Source organism: Medicago sativa, chromosome 6, assembly GCF_051527215.1.
Source record: "Medicago sativa cultivar Bolivia chromosome 6, Bolivia_mono, whole genome shotgun sequence".
NCBI lineage: Eukaryota > Viridiplantae > Streptophyta > Magnoliopsida > Fabales > Fabaceae > Medicago > Medicago sativa.
Window position 1 is genome coordinate 30,008,808 of NC_140754.1, and position 20,651 is coordinate 30,029,458.

At 32.7% G+C, this 20,651-nt stretch overlaps 1 protein-coding gene across 4 annotated transcripts; it reads right to left on the bottom strand.

Moving 5' to 3' along the window:
• Positions 1-431: 431 nt before the first annotated feature.
• Positions 432-17,918, bottom strand: LOC146914429 (polypyrimidine tract-binding protein homolog 3-like). Of its 4 annotated transcripts, XM_085717294.1 has the most exons (17): positions 16,055-16,182; positions 11,149-11,275; positions 10,928-11,044; positions 9,135-9,201; positions 8,497-8,568; positions 8,339-8,415; positions 8,095-8,173; positions 7,694-7,817; positions 7,125-7,189; positions 6,975-7,024; positions 6,696-6,737; positions 6,556-6,607; positions 6,409-6,466; positions 6,300-6,313; positions 5,121-5,228; positions 4,885-5,028; positions 432-1,174 (listed from the first exon to the last, which is right to left on the bottom strand). In XM_085717294.1, the coding sequence occupies exons 4-17, from the start codon at positions 9,189-9,191 to the stop codon at positions 785-787; spliced, it is 1,332 nt and encodes a 443-aa protein (XP_085573420.1). In that variant the 5' UTR covers positions 9,192-9,201; positions 10,928-11,044; positions 11,149-11,275; positions 16,055-16,182; the 3' UTR covers positions 432-784. The 4 variants fall into 4 exon arrangements, with proteins under 4 accessions (XP_085573420.1, XP_085573418.1, XP_085573419.1 ...); XM_085717292.1 differs by lacking the exon at positions 10,928-11,044; XM_085717293.1 differs by lacking the exons at positions 10,928-11,044; positions 11,149-11,275; positions 16,055-16,182 and adding an exon at positions 17,851-17,918.
• Between the last annotated feature and the right edge of the window lie 2,733 nt (positions 17,919-20,651).

The following is a 20,651-nucleotide window of genomic DNA, read 5'->3' on the forward strand; positions in this document are numbered from 1 at the left end:
GATGGGATTCAATTTCTCACCCCGTTGGGTATGGGTAGGGTAACGGGTAAGTATATTCAAATCGGGTATGGGGACGGGGAAGGTAAAACCCGTCCCCACCCCGCCCCATTGCCATGCCTATGTGAAACTTCAAAAAAATTTGAAGACTTCCAAATCGACCGACGCAGAGAGCTAAAATGCAATTTTCAGTAACACTTTTGGATTGGATAATACAAAGGTGTAAAATGTTTACTCAATTTTCATCAATCATGATGGCAGAACAGCTGCACAAAAACAAATGGCTAGTGTGTTATTGTAGCTTACTAAGCGAAATCACATTGCACCGTGAGAAGCTTCTAATTGCCTCAAATAGTGTGAGAAAGATAGAAAGATATAGAGAGGGGGGGAGAGGGAGAGAGATTTAGCTGCAAGAGAGATCAAAGATAAATAAATACCTCAAAAACACTAAAAAGCCTGTATTCCAAATAATAAAACAGAAAGGCCAACTAAAAGTCTGAATTCCAAATAATATACATCAACAATTATATCTTTTCTACTCAAAACTTCATGCATCTGCAACCATAAACCTTTGCCTCATCTACTTTATGTCAGAATCTAACATAAAAGAACTTATAGAGGCAATGAAGATGAGAAGATAGAGTAAAAGTCACAAACAGGTTTTTATAACTTAATCCACAACCAATGAAGATGGGATTATCTGCATAAAAATTATCCTTCTAAAATTGAGAATCCTTTGTACCAAATACAGATAGATTTCCTTTGCTCTTTACCAAAGTGCATTGCATCATATATTTTGCGCCTGCGAAAAGGAGATGCGGACCACCAAGCCAGAAATTAAACTTGCATGTTTGCAAACTAGGGCCTCGGTTGCCTCCTCTTCAGACTCAAACTGAACAAGGGCTTGCCTTTTCCCATTCGTCTCGAAGACTTTGCAGTTGACGATGACTCCATGCTCCTCCAAAAGACATGCAATCTCCTCGGCAGTAATGTCTTGTGGGAGAGTTGACATGTGGATGATCTTTGTCGGTGAGCAGCAATACCGATAGTTCTTAGCAGCATTTTTGTTGAACCGATTCAGATTTGACTTTGTGTACTCGTGTGTATCAGCACCTGGGATTATGTTTGGAGACCTTGAGAAGTTCACCTCCAAATGCTTTCCAAACAACATGGCACCCTATATTTGAAATTGAAAAAGTTTTAGTGATCAATTTGAGCAGAAAAAAACAAACTAATCTACAAGCAACAAAAACAATAGAGTTAGATTAATAATCAGTCACAAAGTACATTAATGGAATCAAACACATGCTTTTAGCACACAATCTATCTAATAGTATAATGTCAATTTCATTTGTGTTGCATACAAAGGTATCAAGAAAATATATCCACTAACACTTGAAATTGAAAGTTAAAACTAATTTAATTACAAGGGAAATATTTCTGATGGGCAAGTGAAAACAAAGTCAGGACTGGAGACACGGAAACGGCATGATTAGGATACGAACATTCAATTGGAAGTGTTTGGAGTGAACGAAATGACAAAAACTTAACTTAAAACTCACTACTACAACAGAACATTGAAACCAAAATGTGATATATTTTCTCTTCAACAACATTTCTTCGTATTGTTTGATATTCAACAGATTACTTGGCAATTTGGGATTAATTCTCAAACTGCAAACAACAAAATTTAAGATGGAAACTATCGACACTTCAGAATGTTGACATGTAAGTGTTCTCTATAGTACTTGTGACCTCTAAACTGTTCGCCAAAATAGATATGAGTATCATAACACCTAGTAATGTCTTCTAATTTGCTTTGTAGCTCCCGTAATACAAATCGGGTAGTTTATTAGTGTCCCAAACAAAATAAACTTCACAGACTAAATGAGATCCCTATCAGCATTAACAAGGTAACAGAAACAGGTGATTATAAAAAGAAGAAATTATCCTAAAGGAATAGGCCAGTTTACAATTTATAAAGAAGCATAAGATTAGAGGGAATGATATATTTCATGTGGGGGAACGGGACTAAAACAAACCCGCCAAGTAAGTACCATATCAAAAGAAAGGGTACCAAACAATACTCAACACGCACAGAAACATGTCTCAACTAGGTGAAGAGAAGAGTTTTGCGGGAAGACTGTCGAAACAACAGCAACCCGTAAGCACAGCAGAGATCCAAACAGATGAAACTCAAACTAGAGGAAGATGGGGTGACCACTGACCAACAAGCATAGCAGAGTTTGCACTTAGCAAGCAGAGAAGAATTAGACAAAAATTTCACCCGGCACATATTTTGAAAAAAAGAAAAGACAAAATTGAGAAATCAGTGCACGGACATTTTTGGGTTTTCTCTAGAAGGGGAAAGATGTCACAGTGCTGCTGCTGATAAGATGATGGCAGCTAATGGGAGTAATAAAAACTCCAGCCGTTGTTAGTTTTTACTACTATGTTACATTTTTTTTAAAAAAAATTATTTCTTTTCTAATTTTTTTTTTTTAAAAAAAAATTATTTCACAGGAGCTGAGCTAAAGTTTTATCAATGAAGGCCCAATAATAAATTAAGTAAAAAATGATGAATTATAAATTCCACTATTCTCTAACTATATTAAATTAATTAAATATTTTCTTAATAAAATCAAATAATTTTGAATAAAATATTACTTAACTACAAGTAATTTTCTTATTTCCACAAATCAACTATTTTTAAATGGAAAAAGGTTAATTTAGTTTATGGTATGGATGTGTAATTTATCAATGCGGTAGGATCTTACATTTTACAATCTTGTTATCCTCTTGGAATCTTACGTTTTGCAAAATTAATCAAATCATTAATATTTGATTAAATGGATGTGCAGATTTCCACATTTTATTGATTTTTAAGGTATTCAAAGAACTTCTTAGGCCCTGATCGAAGCATCTTTGATGTTATTAACAATTGTGCTCAGAGTGAGTTAACAGCAACATCCACACCATCCGAATTCACTCCTTCTGGACCAGGCATCAATTGTTGAAAAGCCACGGTCAACAAAAAACTTGTTGTGTTACTGCTTGACCCATATTGATATTTGTTGAATTGGAAATGTTTTGATCTTTGGAAACAGACAGACTATAGTGAGAGATGACAAATCTTGAGGAAAGAAGTGACAGTGTTAATGAATCATAACCATTGATTGAAATATTTAACTCCGGTATGTTAAAAGGAGAAAACACAACATAGGATCCCAAAGGATCTATGAAGTATTCTTGAATGATCGCCACAACATTTGGTGGAGGAGGTTTCATAGGCTGCTTACATGAACTATCGATTTCGGTATTACTAACTTGATTGTCAATAATTAATGCAAGCAGCCTATGGAACCTCCTCCACCGAACGTTGTGGTGATCATTCAAGAATGCTTCACAACTCCTTTGGGATCATATATTGTGTTTTCTCCTTTTAACATACCAGAGTTAAAGATTTCCATCAATGGTCAAAATTCATCAACGATGTAATTTCTTTTTTTCAGGATTTGTCAATTCTAATATAGTCAATCTCTTTCCAATGCTCAAAACATTTCCTATTCTACAAATATAAATGGGTCAAGCAAAAATGCAACAAGTTCTTTGTTGTCCGTGACTTTTCAACTATCGATGTCTAGTCCAAAAGGAGTGAATTTGGATCGTGTGAATGTTGTTGTTAACTCACTGACCACACTCGTCAATAATATTACTGATGCTTTAATCAATGCCTAAGAACTTTGAATACCCCTAAAATCACTAAAATGAGGAAATTTACGTATCCATTTAATCAAATAAAAATGCTTTGATTCGATGTCTAAGATCGTAAAATGTGAGATGGTAAGATGCTACCAAAATGAAAAATTACACACATGTTACATAAACTAAGTTAACCCCTTTTCCATTAAATATGGTTGATTTAAGGAAATAAGAAAAGTATATGTAGAGTTAAGAAATATTTTATTAATTGATTTTATAAAGAAAATTAATTTAATATGGTTAGGGAAATTTTTAAATTAATTCATCATTATTTACTTAATTAATTAATGGGTGTTCACGAGTAAAATAGCCCAAACCAATGTTGATGTAGAACAGAAAACAACAGTAAAAATATTGTTAAAAAAGAAAGAAAAAAAAGTTTTAAAAAAAGACCCACTCGGTTTTTGAATTAAGTCAAGCAACAAAATGGTAATAGCTTTCTTTCATCCCCTTTTCTCTGATTCTTCTTCCAAAACAAGGACGCAAGATATTTGCAAGATCTTTTACAATTTCACCACAAACTCAGTGGAATACGATTCTCCATGCAATCTGGGTCCCCAAGCTTGAGTGAGATCATGGAATTGTATGATCTTGCGATCTAAATCGCGATTATGACAACACTGTGACAAAAGGGTATAGACAGAAAAAGGAGAAGATATAAAAAGATGACTAATACTAGCACAACCGAAGTATGAGTAATAATACATGTCTAAGCCCACTAACAATAATACTAATAGCCGTAATATCTTCTAACAAAAATAGAAAAATATAATAATTTTCTCATGTTTTAGAGTATCGTGTATCTGCATATATAGTGTGAATATTGTGTTCATGTAGTACAAGTACACTGTATATAAATCAGTGACTGTATTGTGCCAAGTGCGTTGCTGCCAACAGTCATCAATAGTGTTAATTGCGTTGCTGCCAACTCTCAATAATTCTTAGAGTGCTGAATTGAATGCATCTCAATAAATACAAGAGTTCATATCAATCAAACTATACAGTTTAAGACAGATTAAATTTCGCACATTCACACTCAGATTCTAATATGTAGGCACAACTATAAAGATATCACAAGATCTAGTATAAAGATTATATAATAACCAAGGTATGCATGAAACTAACCTTCAGAAAGTGTACCGCCAATTCAGCTTGGAAACCATCTCCCATCTGAACAAGTGCATGATCTGGTTTACTTCGGAGAATTTTGATTCTGACAATGTTCCCATAAAGAGAGAACAGGTTGAACAGTTTATGTTCATCGATTCTCTGAAATAACCAAATTTGAAGAAAATATTAAAATAAAGGATAGATATCTTCTTTCTTGCAGAATGAAAAATGTCACACTCAGATGTACTTACATCAGGATTGAGATTTGTGACGAGAATTGTACACCTCTCATTTGTTCCAGTTATTCCAGGAGGCAAATCTCCCCCGAAGGCAGCTTCAATTGCTTGAGCATTGTCCATCTATAATTCAAAACACGTTGATAAGTATGTGGAGGGATTAACCTATGTGTTTAAAACGTCTAATAATTAAAATCTTTAGAATGGAAATCTTTAAATTAAGCTAAACAAAACATTTTAAGTGCATGTGCAGTGCACAGTACTATGTCATTTATCACAAATTGGATGAAAATATTATAAATTTATTAAATGTGTATCACCAAATGTAAGAATATCCTAATACAGTTTCACGATGCAGAAAGCTCAATAAAAACCTCCCTATGAATCTGACCCCAATATGCGAAAGAAAAAAAAAATGCTTCTAGATATGTTTGTCCCTAAAAATTTATTTTTAAGAATTACTCCCTCTTTAATTTTTTTCTTTATAAAACCAGATCCGTGCAGCCGGCTGCACGTAAATATATTTAAAATAAGAAAGGAATAAAACATCAGTCCCCATCTAGATTTATTGTCAAAAATAAGAAAAATCAAATTCCCACAATTGGTTGCTAATGGGGAGACTCAATTTCATTTGGACCTAACTCAATCCTACAAAACTGACTTGTAAAATGAAAGACGTATAAACTCATTTCCGAGTCATATTACATCCAACTTGGGACTCTCAACAAACCCCTCATGGCCAGGACTGGACATTTGGAGTGTGACCCGACTCTCCGAATAGCAGGTACGCCAACAGATCTCAGATAGTCTCTAATAAAAGGGCAGGCAACCCAGTGCACTAAAGCTCCCACATATGCAGGGTCTGGGAAGGGGTTCCACCAAGATTTGAACCTGTGACCTTTAAGTCACGTGACAACAACTATACTGTTGCGCCAAGGCTCCCCCTTCTCAGAGGGGCTCTAACACCATCTTAAAATTTAGGACTCTCAAAAGGGAGGCATTAGGAAAACTAGGAATTCAGCATATTCAGAAAATTAAGAAAATAGAAAGGAAAACTAGGAAAATAGAAAATTAAGAGACATAAACTGTTGCACATTTCTTATAAGATGCAAACTGATAGCGACTTCTTCATATATTAAACCGGGTATCAATAATTGCATATGGCGATTTCAACTAAGCGTGAAAAGTACCCACCTGTGAGGATCCAGCTGTAAAAAGCAAATGACAAAATATTAGTATATTACAAATGACCGAAATAACCAAACAAAACAAATCAACCCGAGAAAATAAAAATATTTAGCACCTTGTCTAGGTCCAGAACTTTGAATCCCTTCATACTTTCCTGCATCGCCATAACCAGACTATCTCATAGAAGATGAAAATAGTATTAGAATGAAGTTGACAAAGATCAACAAAAAAATAGATTATAAAAAATTCACATAGAACGTACTTGTGAAGATTGGCCTTTCTGCTCCGTGGGCAGATTTGGGTTTGTGAAGTCCCTGCAGAAACGAAGAATAAACTCAACAACGATGAATACAATGTTAAAAGATAAATCACGTTAAGTAAAAAAAAAAACGATTGAATCACCTTGACCAATCATTATTGTAGTTCACTTGTAGTTCATCAAGGCTGCAATTAACATGAATCAAACGAAGAACAAAAAAAATAGTTAGGTAAAAGTAAAGACAAAAAAAAAAAGGTGAGAGGATACAAAATGAGCCAGCAAAGGAGCACACAAAAATTCTCTAAACCCACTATTATATTTTGGCCGTAGCTCATTTCAATGTGGAACTTTAGTCTTTTCAACTCACACCCGAAACTAATATATAAAATGAAACTGCTGAGGAAGAGATAACTTTAACCTACTTTGAGAACTGAATGTCCAGCTGACAGCAACCATCATAAACATTGCGTCCCTACAAAAATTCCAAAAGTAAAATCATCATCATTCAGAAAAAACAATATCAGAATTAACAAGAAGAGTAAAGCATGAAGTTCATGTAATCGCAAAACAACCTGCAATGCACCTCTGGCAGTCACAGCACTCTGACGAGTCTCATACTGGATGAGAGCTTGAAACCCTACATAACGATAATTTCCATCCATTACAATAAGGAATTTGCTTGATGTCACAAAATGGTTCATCATGATGTGTCACAAAATAATATTATTGGCCATTCACCCGAGTTTTTCGTCAAAATCTTGTTGAAAAGTATATTCTTGATTCTTAAAAATTGACGAGTGTAATGACATGATATTTGTGACTGATTTTTCTCATGACATATAGCACTAATCAAAAGCAGCGATATTCTTCATTTCCCATATCTAATTATAGGGGCTACGGATATTGTTATTGTGTTGGGAAAAGTGAACCATTCCATGAAACATTAAAAACAACGAAAAATAATTTCACTAATGTAAAAACCTTGTTTCATCGTTTTTCCTGTTAACTTACAGAAACCTTGTTTATTTACAGAAGATAAAAAAAATATTGATATGTTTCAAAATAAGTTGTAGCATAATAATCTCAAATGCTCTTCACAAGAAAAGAAAGATAGAGAAAGAAATAAATCTGAGAATCTGACCAGCTGACTTCTGAAATGTTACAATCTTTTCCACACATCCATGGCGAGAAAATACTTGGTGTAGCACATCCACAGTCATAGGATACAACACTTGATGAATTGTAACTAAGAGAATTCGATTTGGCTGAGCATCCGAAGAGTTGGCGACCGCAGACCGCATAGAGAAAGAAAAGAGATATAAGGAGAATAAATAGAGAAGTATAAGATACATGATATACAGAAAGAGAAAATTTTGCAATAAACCCATTATAAGGAACTGTAAAATATTATGTATGTGGTAAAGATCACAAAAATATGGATAATACAAATGCCAAAAGAAAAAGGCTAATTGATTCTCCTCTTTTTCCACAACCAAAAAGGTATATATTTTTCAAATAAAGAAAAACCAAAATAAAACCAACCTCATCTTCTCGGCCTTGACTTTGATTCGTTGTTGTTATTACTCGATGAGAGGAAAATTGGACATAAAGATTTCTCCCCCTTGAATGAAACATAACGATAATTATGTAAGTTACGTAAACTGCAATTTCTTAACATCAATGGGATTGAATAGTGCTTTTCAATTACCAAAAATATGCAGTCCAACATCAAGTTAACAAAATAGTAGTCAAGTTGCATAAAGAGAAATAAATAATATATGCTTACCTTATGCTTGGTTGAGCATTTGCATAAAATTCTACAGCCCTAATTGCAGAAGGAATATTCTGCATTTGGAGAAGGGCCTGCAAGAATAATGAAACAATTCAACTGAGTTCTATTTGTAAGAGTCACCATAAGCTTCATTTGAAGGAATGAAAGAAAACCTGATTTTTGGAACGCATCACCATAAGCTTTGTTATGACTCCAAAAGGCTGAAACAGCAGAAGCAAATCGTTCTGCAACAAGAATAATATTGATGACGAATAAGATGAAACATATATCCGTATCACTGACATTCAAGTGATGTGCATGAATTGATGCAATTCTATGTCATTGATATGAATGTACGATTTAACAAATTTTCAATTTATATTATAAAAATTGGCAAACTGAAGGAAGAATAGGAAGAAGTTTAACGAAAATTTTGAATTGTACATTCATATCAGGGACCCATGATTGCACCAATTTATGCAAATATCGCATGATTTAAAATCATTTATGATTCATCACAAGATACTTCAAATTCTGTCAACAGAATATAATCTACCGACATGATTTTGCAGATTTCTTTCATAAACATAGCAATTAGATCAAATCATATCATAAAAAAGAAATATAGAACTGATTACAATATCAATAGGGATCTAAACTAGCTTCTTCCTTTCGCAGACAAGAGTAAATATAACAAAAAAAAAAAAAAAAAAAACACAGATCAGACCATAATCGGGTTAATCAAGTGAATCCATGACATAATCATAATAAAAAACTACAAACATAAAGAGAGATGGGTAAGAGATATTACTTCAGCTATCTCAGGTCCAACATTTCTAACGTGAATGACCTTCGAAGGTTCAGCCATTTCAAATTACCTGTATACAAAAAACCTGTAAGTTAGAATTCCTTCAACATCCCTCAACTCATCAATAGATTGACTGACAAAAACTAATAAATTAGTGATTAAGTTAATTTTGAAACGTTCAACCCTAAAATTCATTCGGATTTCCTCAGCTCATTAATCATGTTGGATGAGCGGTGAAATTGACAAAAAACAATGAACCACCGTGATTTTGGCGAAAGCTACACTTTTTTGCTTCACAAATTACAGTGGCTTAGCGTGATTTTTCAATCTCACAATTCTTCCAAACATGCACAGATGGTAGCATTAATGATCAAACCCTACAATATACTAATAACATTTTACCCAAACGTACAAATGCTTACAATGAAACTCAACAATAAAATTCCAACTTCGAAACACAAATTAATAAAAGGGGGGAAAAAAAAAAAACTGCGCATATGAATCATAGAAATTAATCTTCAAAACCAAATTTTCATAAAATCAATATTCAATTATATAAAATCTTGAAGCTTCTCAAACAAAGTGCTAATCGAATAAAAATTCAAACTTCATTTGCTACTCAATTGAACTTAAGAAAAACTCAAATGCCAATTTGAAAAATGAATCTATAAGTGGTGAAAAAATTGATCCACAGCAAAAGGGGATCTATAATTTGTAAAAAAGGGCGCAAACAATTCATCAAAGCGGTGGTATCTTAGAAAATTAGACAGTTACATAGAAAAGCAACAAGAGAGCAAGAGAGAGGGAGAGAGATTACTTGATGAGAGAGAGAAACAAAGAGAGCTACTGCACGATGAGAGAGAGAGAGAGAGAGTGTGTGTGTGTGTGTCTGTGTTACGCGTGTTTTTTATGCTGTTGTAAATTCCAGCCCAATACAAGGCCCAAAACTATTTTTTATTTTTGTTACTCACAAGGCCCAAAACTTGTGATTTGGATTTTATCGAACGTCGTTACAGCTTCGACCCATCTGGCCGAAGTAAACGGAGGAGATTCTTTTAATGTGTGAAACCGAACCGAGGTTGAAATTTAAACCATCCAATTTCAAATAAACAGCGGAGATTTATTACAACGTCAAACTGGGTGAAAATATCACAGCAGTGAATCTAGGTCCAAATTTACGAGAATAGGGTTTTAAAGAACTATTTCAAGAAAATAAAATAAAATCTTGAAAAGTTAATAAATACTTCGTAAGATTAGGGTCTTCATAATATCTTTTGTTTGTTTTGTTGTTGGCTTAGTGGCCACCAGCCCACCACATACACAAATAAACATACATACACGGGGAGGGGGGAATGTGGTGACCCGGGTTAGACCCGGAGTTCCACATAAAATGCCCGCACAGGCACAACCAAATTACTAGGTTGTAGCAATGAGCACAACTTTCCAATACATTGAATCATGTTGTCAAAAATAAAATAAATTGAATCATTTATTTCATAACTTATATTCTATGCAAACTTTGAATCTATACAAAAAGAAATACATTGAAATAGTTATATCCAAATGAAATAATAATTATATTTGACCATAAGAATTAATATACTCTGGCCCATATACCTATCATAAAAATGTAAGAAAAATAGATATTCTAATACATTGAATCACGCTGTCAAAAAAATAAAAAATACATTGAATAATTAATTTCATAATTTATATTCTATTCATATGTGCAAAAAGAAATAAATTTAAATTATATTTCTAAATGAAATAATAATTATATTTTACTATAACTAAACTTTTTTTTTTTGGTCAATAACTTAGTGACCAGATTCACATGCTTTTAAGTGTGAGGAATACGGGGATCGATCCCCGGCCCCTGCAAAAAATGTCCCTGCGACTAGCTACCAACTGAGCTACACTTACGGGACAACATAACAGTAACTTTACTATGGTCCATATGCCTATTGAAAAAACTTCAGAAAAACATAACAGTAAAAGTATTTCAAAATTCACCAACCTTGAGGCTTTGGAATGGATGTATGTTTGAAAATGACGTGAGTTGGAGTACAAATAATATTCGTTAATAAATCATGGATTAACAGCTTTTTCAACTGGAATATCATCCACCAATTGCCAGTCACGCACTGTAAGGGTAGTTCTCATTGTGTTATATATCAATAAATTGTCAAATTTTACACATATGATGAGCAAATTAATAAATGAAACGTGATCAGAAACAAGATTATGGGACTGTGGTAGATACATCTTTTATTTCTTTTTTAGCAAAAGCATAACCGTTTTTTACATAATAAAGGTTACAATCTTAAAGAATATCATGTGATGTAAAACACAATTAATATACACTATCTAGGGTAAATTACCCTTGTAAAGAAGAGAAAGATTTCCTTTTTAAAAACAAAATATTGTGGTTTCATGAACTTGATTGAAGCATGGAAGGAGCATGAATACTGAATGTACATTAAATCATCTTTGAGAAGCTGTTGAAGGAATGGTTAATTAAAAGTTACAAAGGCAGAAACCAAAAATAACAGGTGTAACAATTAGTGTTGAATCATGAATAGCTCCCATATACCGCAGCATACGATATTCAAGTTCAGCAAATCCCTGCAATTCAGTCCTCTTTAGCAGGTGATGGCAGCTAGCTACCATGTTATAAATTTTTGATATACAAAAAACAAATTTTATTTTTTATGAGCATACATATTTCAAATGATCCTTTTATCGTCATGACTAATATTCTTTAAACGTTGCATTATGAAAATTAATTGGATCTGATCTAAGTTAGCAAACATTAACTCAATTTGTTTTTAAAAACAAAAAAATAAACTAAAATCAGATCAGATGAAAAGTTTTAGAGAGGGAATAAACTAAAATGAACTCTTTCTTTTATAAATTAGCCTAGATGAAAAGTTTTGACTTACGAGTAGACGAAAGGTTTTGTTCAAAGAAAAGTCACAAGAAAAGAAATCAAGTTCTTCCCAAAATTCACTACTTCTTTTCCTATATTTTTTTACTTTCTTTCAATGGCAAAGAAATCAAGTTCTTCTTCTTCTTCCCAGAACCCAAAACAACATGAGAAACCCTCTTCTTCCTCAAACTCGCGTAAGAGTATCTTCACTCTCAATGACGAAATCCTTATTCTCAATCGCTTCTTAGATTTCAAATCCGAAACATGTCAAAATACAATGACAGATTACACTCCTTTTTATAACTCCTTTAACGAGTTGCTTAGTGTGAAACCCACAAAAAAGCAACTTAGAAAAAGGATCTGGAAGTTAAAACAAAAATATGAGAAGATGAGGAAAGAGGAAAACCAAAAATTTCCTCATTGATCCTATAATGTTCTTAAGAAGAAAAATATTTGACCTTTATCACATAATTTGGGGACAAGGCAGTGAAGAAAAGAGGGAAAATTATGCTAAGAAGGAGGAGCTAGAGTTTGTTGTTGTTGTTGTCGATACGGAGGAGTCTACAAATACTAACAAAATGGGTTTTTCTAGTTTGAGGGAAATATTACAGGAAGGAGTTGATTGGGGAATCGGATCGGGTAGAGTTGGATAGAATGTGGAAGGAATTGAAAGTTCAAGAGATGGAATTGGCTTTGGAGCGTGCTCAGTTAGTTAAGGACTCGGCTGATGCCATTTCTAAGGCATTGCAAGGATCGTCTTCGTCTTAGATAGGTAAGAGCATGCGGATATAACAATTGTTGTTGTGATGTTTTGATTAGATTATGTTACTAAGCAAATAATGCAAAGCATAGATTGTGGAGGATGTTTTGATGATGTAGTTTAATCCTTATTTATCGTGTTTCCTTATATGCAAGTAATGTTGGAATTGTTAATTTGTTTAGTAACATAATTTTGCATATAATGAAACACAATAAATTTATCGTGTTTCCTTATATGCAAGTAATGTTGGAATTGTTAATTTGTTTAGTAACATAATTTTGCATATAATGAAACACAATAAATTTATCGTGTTTCCTTATATGCAAGTAATGTTGGAATTGTTAATTTGTTTAGTAACATAATTTTGCATATAATGAAACACAATAAATAAGGATTAAGCAACATCATCAAAACATCATCCACAATCTATGCATTGCAATTTTGCTTAGTAACATAATCTAATCAAAACATCACTAACAACAATTGTTATATCCTGCATGTTCTTACCTATCTAAGACGATGACGCAATGCCTTAGAAATGGCGTCAGCCGAGTCCTTGACAAACTCAGCACGCTCCAAAGCCAATTCCATCTCTTGAACTTTCAATTTCATCCACATTCTATCCAACTCTACCCAAACCAACTCCCCAATCAACTTCATCCCTTCCTGTAATATTTCCCTCAAAATAGAAAAACTCATTTTATCAGTATTTGTAGACTCCTCCTTAACGACAACAACAATATGTAGCTCCTCCGTCTTAGCATCATTTTCTTTCTTTTATTCATTGTCTTTATCCCAAATCATGTGTGAAAGGTCAAATATTTTCTTCTCAAGAACATAATAGGATTTAAGAGGAAATTTTTGGTTTTCCTCTTTCTTCATCTTCTCATATTTTTGTTTTAACTTCAAGACCATTTTTCTAAGTTGCTTTTGTGTGGGTTTCACACCAAGCAACTTCTTAAAGGAGTTATAAAAATGAGTGAAATATGTCATTGTATTTTGATCCATTTCGAATTTAAAATCAAAGAAGCAATTGAGAATAAGGATTTCGTCATTGAGAGTGAAGATACTCTTACGTGAGTTTAAGGAAGAAAAGGGTTTCTCATGTTGTTGTTTTGGATTTTGAGAAGAAGAAGAAGAACTTGATTTCTATTCTCGTGAGTTTTCTTAGAACAAAACATTTAGTTTCCACATAAGCTAAAACTTTTCATCGAGGCTTATTTATAAAAGAAAGAGTTCATTTTGGTTTATTCCCGATCTAAAACTTTTCATCTGATCTAATTTTAGTTTATTTTTTGTTTTTAAACAAATTGAGTTAATGCTTGCTAACTTTGATTAATTATTTTTTAACAACTATGGATACAAATTAATGTCATAATTGATATTTTAATGTTTTAAATATTGTGAAATAAAATTGGTCAATAGAGATCGGATCCAAAGAATTTTCATAATGCAACGTTTAAAGAATATTAGTCATGACGACAAAAGTATCATTTGAAATTCTCTCAACAAAAAAAAGTATCATTTGAAATATGTAAAATTTAAAAAATAATTTTTTTTATATATCAAAAATTTATGTCGGTCATATCAAATTGGTCTTATAAAAATCGAAGATGAATTGGTTAGTAATTAAACCCTCTGTCTAATTAAACTCATCAAATTAATTGGATCTGTTTCATTTTTCATATCAAAAATAGGTACTAAATTATTGGACAAATTAATTATGGTTACTATAAATTAGACCTATTAGCTATGATGCATAGGTACCGGTACGGGTACCGGTACGTAATACGGAAAATTTAAAAAAATGAAGGTACGGGTACGTTGGTATAAAACATAAAAAAAAAAAAAAAAAAAGATTTTTCAAGTGAATTACTACACTTCTATCATCATATTGCTTGAGAGTTTTATTTTTGTGTGCATCCCCTCTACTATTTTCATCAAAAGCAAGATAATTTTGGTAATTTTTTCAACGCCCTTACGTTTTTGCTGCACCAACTAAGACAAAATAACCAAGTAAAAATAGGTACGGTTCGGTACTAAGTTACGAGTACCATACGCGTACCCGGTACGAGTGCGTACTCGGTACCGGTACTTCTCCATGTTTGGAGTACCCATGCTTCAGAGCCTATTAGTTAGCAGAATTTCACCTCACAACTCTAATTGCTTAATCAAAATGTCATTCATCCGCTAGATCAACTATTATCTACAATTACTATTGGCAAATAATGTCTTTTTAGAAAGGATGGTAAATAATGTCTAGAGAAGTAAAAAAATTATAAGTATACTTCAAAAATATCTAGTAAGTGTAATGCTATATCTCATGAAGAGCTTTGCTAGCAAACATCACGAATACCCTTACTATTATATATTTTTTTCCCTTTATATCTACTATTATTAACAGACCATGCGTTTTATCAAAAAGAAAAAAAAAAAAAAGACATGTCCTCAAGAAAGAAAAAACCACATGTCTAACTCAATCTAATTGCACAAATATGAAGCTATATAATCAGTTTAACCCAACTAGATGCAGTTTCATAAGCACTGATAGCAAATTCAAAATACACGAGAAACTCAATTATTAATAATTAAATAATGCAAGTGGATGGTGCATCGTCATTCGGGACAAACTTGCTATTTACTTTTTTGATATATTTAGCATTACTCGTGTATTAATTGGTTGGAAAATTTTAATCGTGTTTGTGAGCGCTATGAACTAATTGGCTAGAAAATTTTAATATTTAAGCAAGCAGGTGAAACACCATGCAAAAGTAAACTTTTCTAGCCAAGATCACACAGATTGAAAGGAACTATAATCTAATTTCATATTTCTAGCCGATTGATGGTTAAGTGATGCAGAGCCGGCCCAACATACTTGTAGGCCCAAAGAAAACACTAACCTGAGGCCATAAGAAACATATATGATTTGAATCCACAATGTTAGATTAAATACAAGGAACTTAACCATAAGTCTAGAGGCCGTTTTTTTACCTAAGCTTAGCTTAGAGATCCCACCAGAACCTGATTTTACACCCGAGTTAGATCACCCGGTAGTTCTAAGTTCGTAAAACCATACTGCAATTTAACTTGACATCTAAACAACACTATTCACATAGATTGCCAGTGAAATATAATCTAATTTCGTATTTCTATCCTTTTGACGGATAATAGGAAATGAACATGAGATTTATTAAAACATAAACACAAGAAATGTAAAAGGGGATTTAAATGTACCTCTCCCTTTCCCAATTGAGCACCTGTTGTCGGGTCAATGGCAACAGATCCAATAACAATAAGATCTACCTTCATTTGTTAATCTAATCCAATTGGACGTCCATATTTGGCAATACCAACATGAGTACCTAAAGTTAACATATTGAACTCAATTACATAGATAAAAACCTAAAGTTAACATATTGGACTCAATTACATAGATAAAAACCTGTCCTCAAACGTGGTTGAGGACTAAACAACATCTTTCCATCTACGTGTATATTGATAATAAGTTAAAAGAGAACCAAGATTGAATAAAATCTATAACTCTTATTTCATATGTGATCACATTAAATTAATTTGTTATCTCCAATTATTTCTAGTATTGACTGGTCAATGTCCTGTCTATGTTTGTGTCGGTGCTTTGTAGAACTTCACCGAAATTAAATTAGTAAAACAGAAAACTATCGACAAAAAATTATAAAAAATCTGGACAACTTATTCCAACAGTAGGATGCATAATTTCAGTGAAAAACCATCGTAGTCATACCTTCATAATTCAAAAGGTCTTGCATGATCTAATAATAAAAATATTAGATGCAACTTGACATCCAACATGATAAGGACTCAAAAAGTTTATTTCATAACTTATATTCTATTCAAACTTTGAATCATAAAATACATTGAATCATTTATTTCATAACTTATATTCTATTCAAACTTTGAATCTATACTAAAAGAAATAAATTGAAATAGTTATATCTAAATGAAATAATAATAATTATATTTAACCATAAGAGTTAATATAGTCTAACCCATATACCTATTATAAAAACGTAAGAAAAACAGACTTGCTCATAGAATCACGCTGTCAAAAAAATAAAAAATACAATGAATAATTAATTTCATAATTTATATTCTATTCAAGTTTAGATTATGTACAAAAAGAAATAAATTTAAATTATATATCTAAATGAAATAATAATTATATTTAACTATAACTTTACCATTTTTTTTTTTTTGTCACTAAAGAAACCTAGTGGCTCGATTCACATGCTTTTAAGTGTGGGGAATCCAGGTTTCGAACCATAACAGTTACTTTACTATGGTCCATATACCTATTATACCCCCAGCCCCTGCAAATAATGTCCCTGCGACTAGCTACCAACTGAGCTACACTTACGGGACAACATAGCAGTTACTTTACTATGGTGCATATACCTATTGAGAAAACTTTAGAAAAACATAACAGAAAGTATTTTAAAAAAAAAAAATCACCAACCTTGAGGCTTTGGAATGGATGTATGTTTGAAAATGACGTGAGTTTGAGTACAAATAATATCCGCTAATACATCATGGATTAACAGCTTTTCAACTGGAATATCATCCACCAATTGGCAGTCACGCACTGTAAGGGTAGTTCTCATTGTGTTATATAACAATAAATTTCAAATTTTACACATATATGATAAGCAAATTAATAAATGAAACAAGATCATAAAGAGGATCATGGGACTGTGGTAGATACAACATCTTTTACTTCTTTTTTAGCAAAAGCATAACCGTTTCTTACATAATAAAGGTTAGAATCTTAGAGAATATCATGTGATGTAAAACACAAATAATATAAACTATCTAGAGTAATTTATCTTCGTAAAGAAGCGAAAGATTTCCTTTTGAAAAACAAAATATTATGGTTTCATGAACTTGATTGAAGCATGGAAGGAGCATGAATACTAAATGTACATTAAATCATCTTTGAGAAGCCTTTGAAGGAATGGCTAATTAAAAGTTACAAAAGCAGAAACCAAAATTACCAGATGTAACAATTATTGTTGAATCATTAATAGCTCCCATATACCACAGCATATGATATTCAAGTTCAACAACTCCCTGCAATTCAGTCCTCTCTTAGTTGAAGGAACATTCAAGTTCAAAGTTCAGTAACAAATTAAAATGTCATTCATCGCTAGATCAATTATTATCTACAATTACTATTGGTGAATAATGTCTAGAGAAGTAAGAAATTTATAATTACACTTCTAAGATATGGAGTAAGAGTGATTCTATATCTCACGAAGAGCTCGCTCGCGAACATCACGAATATCCTTACTATTATAGCTTTTCCTATATAACTACTATTAAAAACAAGCCATGCATTTTATCAAAAAGAAAAAAGACACGTCCTCAAGAAAGAAAAATCTAGATTAGTAAAACAGAAACCTATAAGGCTGGAGGCTATTTTTTACCTAAGCTACCTGACACTACACATGTATATTGGTGGGCCTAAAGTCCTTCCTTTACTTGTCTAAAGGTTGGGCCGGTCTTTAAGTGAGGCCTACCGATCTTAGAGATCCTACCAGAATCTGATTTTACACCCAGTAGTTGTAAGATCGTAAAACCATACTACAATTTAACTTGACATCACTATTCACATAGGTTTCCAGTGAAATATAACCTAATTTCGTATTTCTATCCTTTTGATGGATAATAGGAAATGGACATGAGATTTATTAAACATAAACATAAGAAATGTAAAAGGGGATTTAAATGTACCTCTCCCTTTCCCAATTGAGCACCTGTTGTCGGGTCAATGGCAACAGATCCAATAACAATAAGATCCGCCTTCATCTTTTCATCTAATCCAATTGGTCGTCCATATTTGGCAATACCAACATGAGTACAGGCTTCCTTGATGGTACCTAAAGTTAACATATTGGACTCAATTACATAGATAAAAACCTGTTTGTGATTACGCGCATATTGATAGTAAGTTAAAAGAGAACCAAGATTGAATATAATCTATAACTTTCATTTCATATGTGATTACATTCAATTAATTTGTTATCTCCAATTATTACCAGTATTGACGTATTGACTTGTCAGTGTCGTGTCTAGTGTCTATGTTTGTGTTTGTGTTTGTGTTTGTGTTTGTGTCAGTGCTTTGTACAACTTCACCGAACTTAAATTAGTAAAACAGAAAACTATCCACAAAAAATTATATAAAATCTGGACAACTTATTCCTACAGTAGGATGCATAATTTCAGAGAAAAACCATCATAGTCATACCTTCATAATTCTAAAGGTCTTGCATGTTCTAACTTGACATCCAACATGATAAAGACTCAAAAATTCACATCAAATTGTCAACTTATGAGTTGATGTACAATCCATATCTTTAGTAGTACATTAGTAATCTATTACATTAACAGAAACATGATATCACAAAGAACTTTCTTGTCCTCAAAACATAAGGATTAAGGACACCATGTCATCAACAGAATGAGGATTCTCAAAAACTTAGCTAATACTATCCATTATCAGCTGTGTCTACATTACATATTCTCCTCAAGTTTACTTAGACTTTTAAATTTAAAACCTTGCAGCTGGGCAAGTGGAATCATTTAAGTTTACAATATCTGAGCTTACATGCAACCCACTTCTTCAGTCATTCATGCAGGTTCATGCATCTAATTTTGTGTGACTTTCACTACTTACTTGTCAAGCAATATTTACTTTTTATTTTGATAATTTCTGATTAAAATAATGTGGTAATTTAGCCAACCCTTGTAATCGTGTTTGTACACAACTGTAAACATCTGAATTGTACACGATGAAGTTTAAGCCATGCCCGTTTACATCAAATTGAGCCACTGGTGAAGTTGTGTATTGCCTCTGAATGTGAATATTGAGTATAAGCACTTATTATGAGCATATATAATTCATTCATATACCTTTTTTTTTTCTAGATCTCAAATACAAATCAAATTGTGAAAACTAGAAATAAAATCATCAAGGCACCAATCACCAAATGTGTTTATTCTTCATGAATAACCTTCCCCCTTCCTACTCAACACCACACACAACAAAATCCAAATTAAGCTCGTATGTAACCTAAAAGAGTGAGAAATCTGAACTGTTTCTAAGGAGAATTTGGATTAACCTTTACACATAGTGCAATGCTAAACACACCTAGGTCCCTCATCAGCAAAAAAGAAAAAAAAAGAAACAAAGCCAAATAATTCTACTCAAATTCCAAATTATTAAATGAACTTTGAATCTCGCGTTCAAAAGCCTAGTGGTGAAGGCTTGAGACCTAGAACTTTGCTCCTCTCTAAGTCTCAATTTCGAAGTGTCAACAATTCCTGTATCAGTTCAGTCCATACAGGGCTTTGCTCTAACTTCAATTGGGTCATGCTAACTGACAGTGGGTTTGGTCCCCGACCGAATACCGAGTTTAAAATAAAAAAAGTAAGGGTATCCATATTACAAACAATTTCAATGAAAATGACACTCATTTCACATTCTACGCCCTCGTGAATTAATAGAAATAACACTGCATTTGCATATAAATTGATTAATGTTATTCAATTTGGGAAAGTAATTTAACATTTTATAAATGTGGAACCAAATTGCTCCACCAACAATTTCTTAAAAACAAATTCTATTCACTTCAAAGCTATCAAACACCAACACAGACACGGCAACCGGACACATGACAGTGGCACTGACACTGACATGTCGACACGGATAGTAATTTAAGAAAACGATAAAATTAAATGTAATCGCATGTGTCTGTATCGGTGTCAGATGCAGAAATCATTGAATCATTTAATT

Bases quoted from the DNA above. Each gene is read 5' to 3' on its own strand.
- LOC146914429 (XM_085717293.1), bottom strand. From the start codon at position 9,191: ATGGCTGAACCTTCGAAGGTCATTCACGTTAGAAATGTTGGACCTGAG. The intron at 7,818-8,094 runs GTTGGTTTTATT...TCGGATGCTCAG, and splicing joins GTCAAGGCCGAGAAGATGAG to CCAAATCGAATTCTCTTAGT. The intron at 6,608-6,695 runs GTGATTCAATCG...TCGTTTCTGCAG, and splicing joins TACAATAATGATTGGTCAAG to GGACTTCACAAACCCAAATC.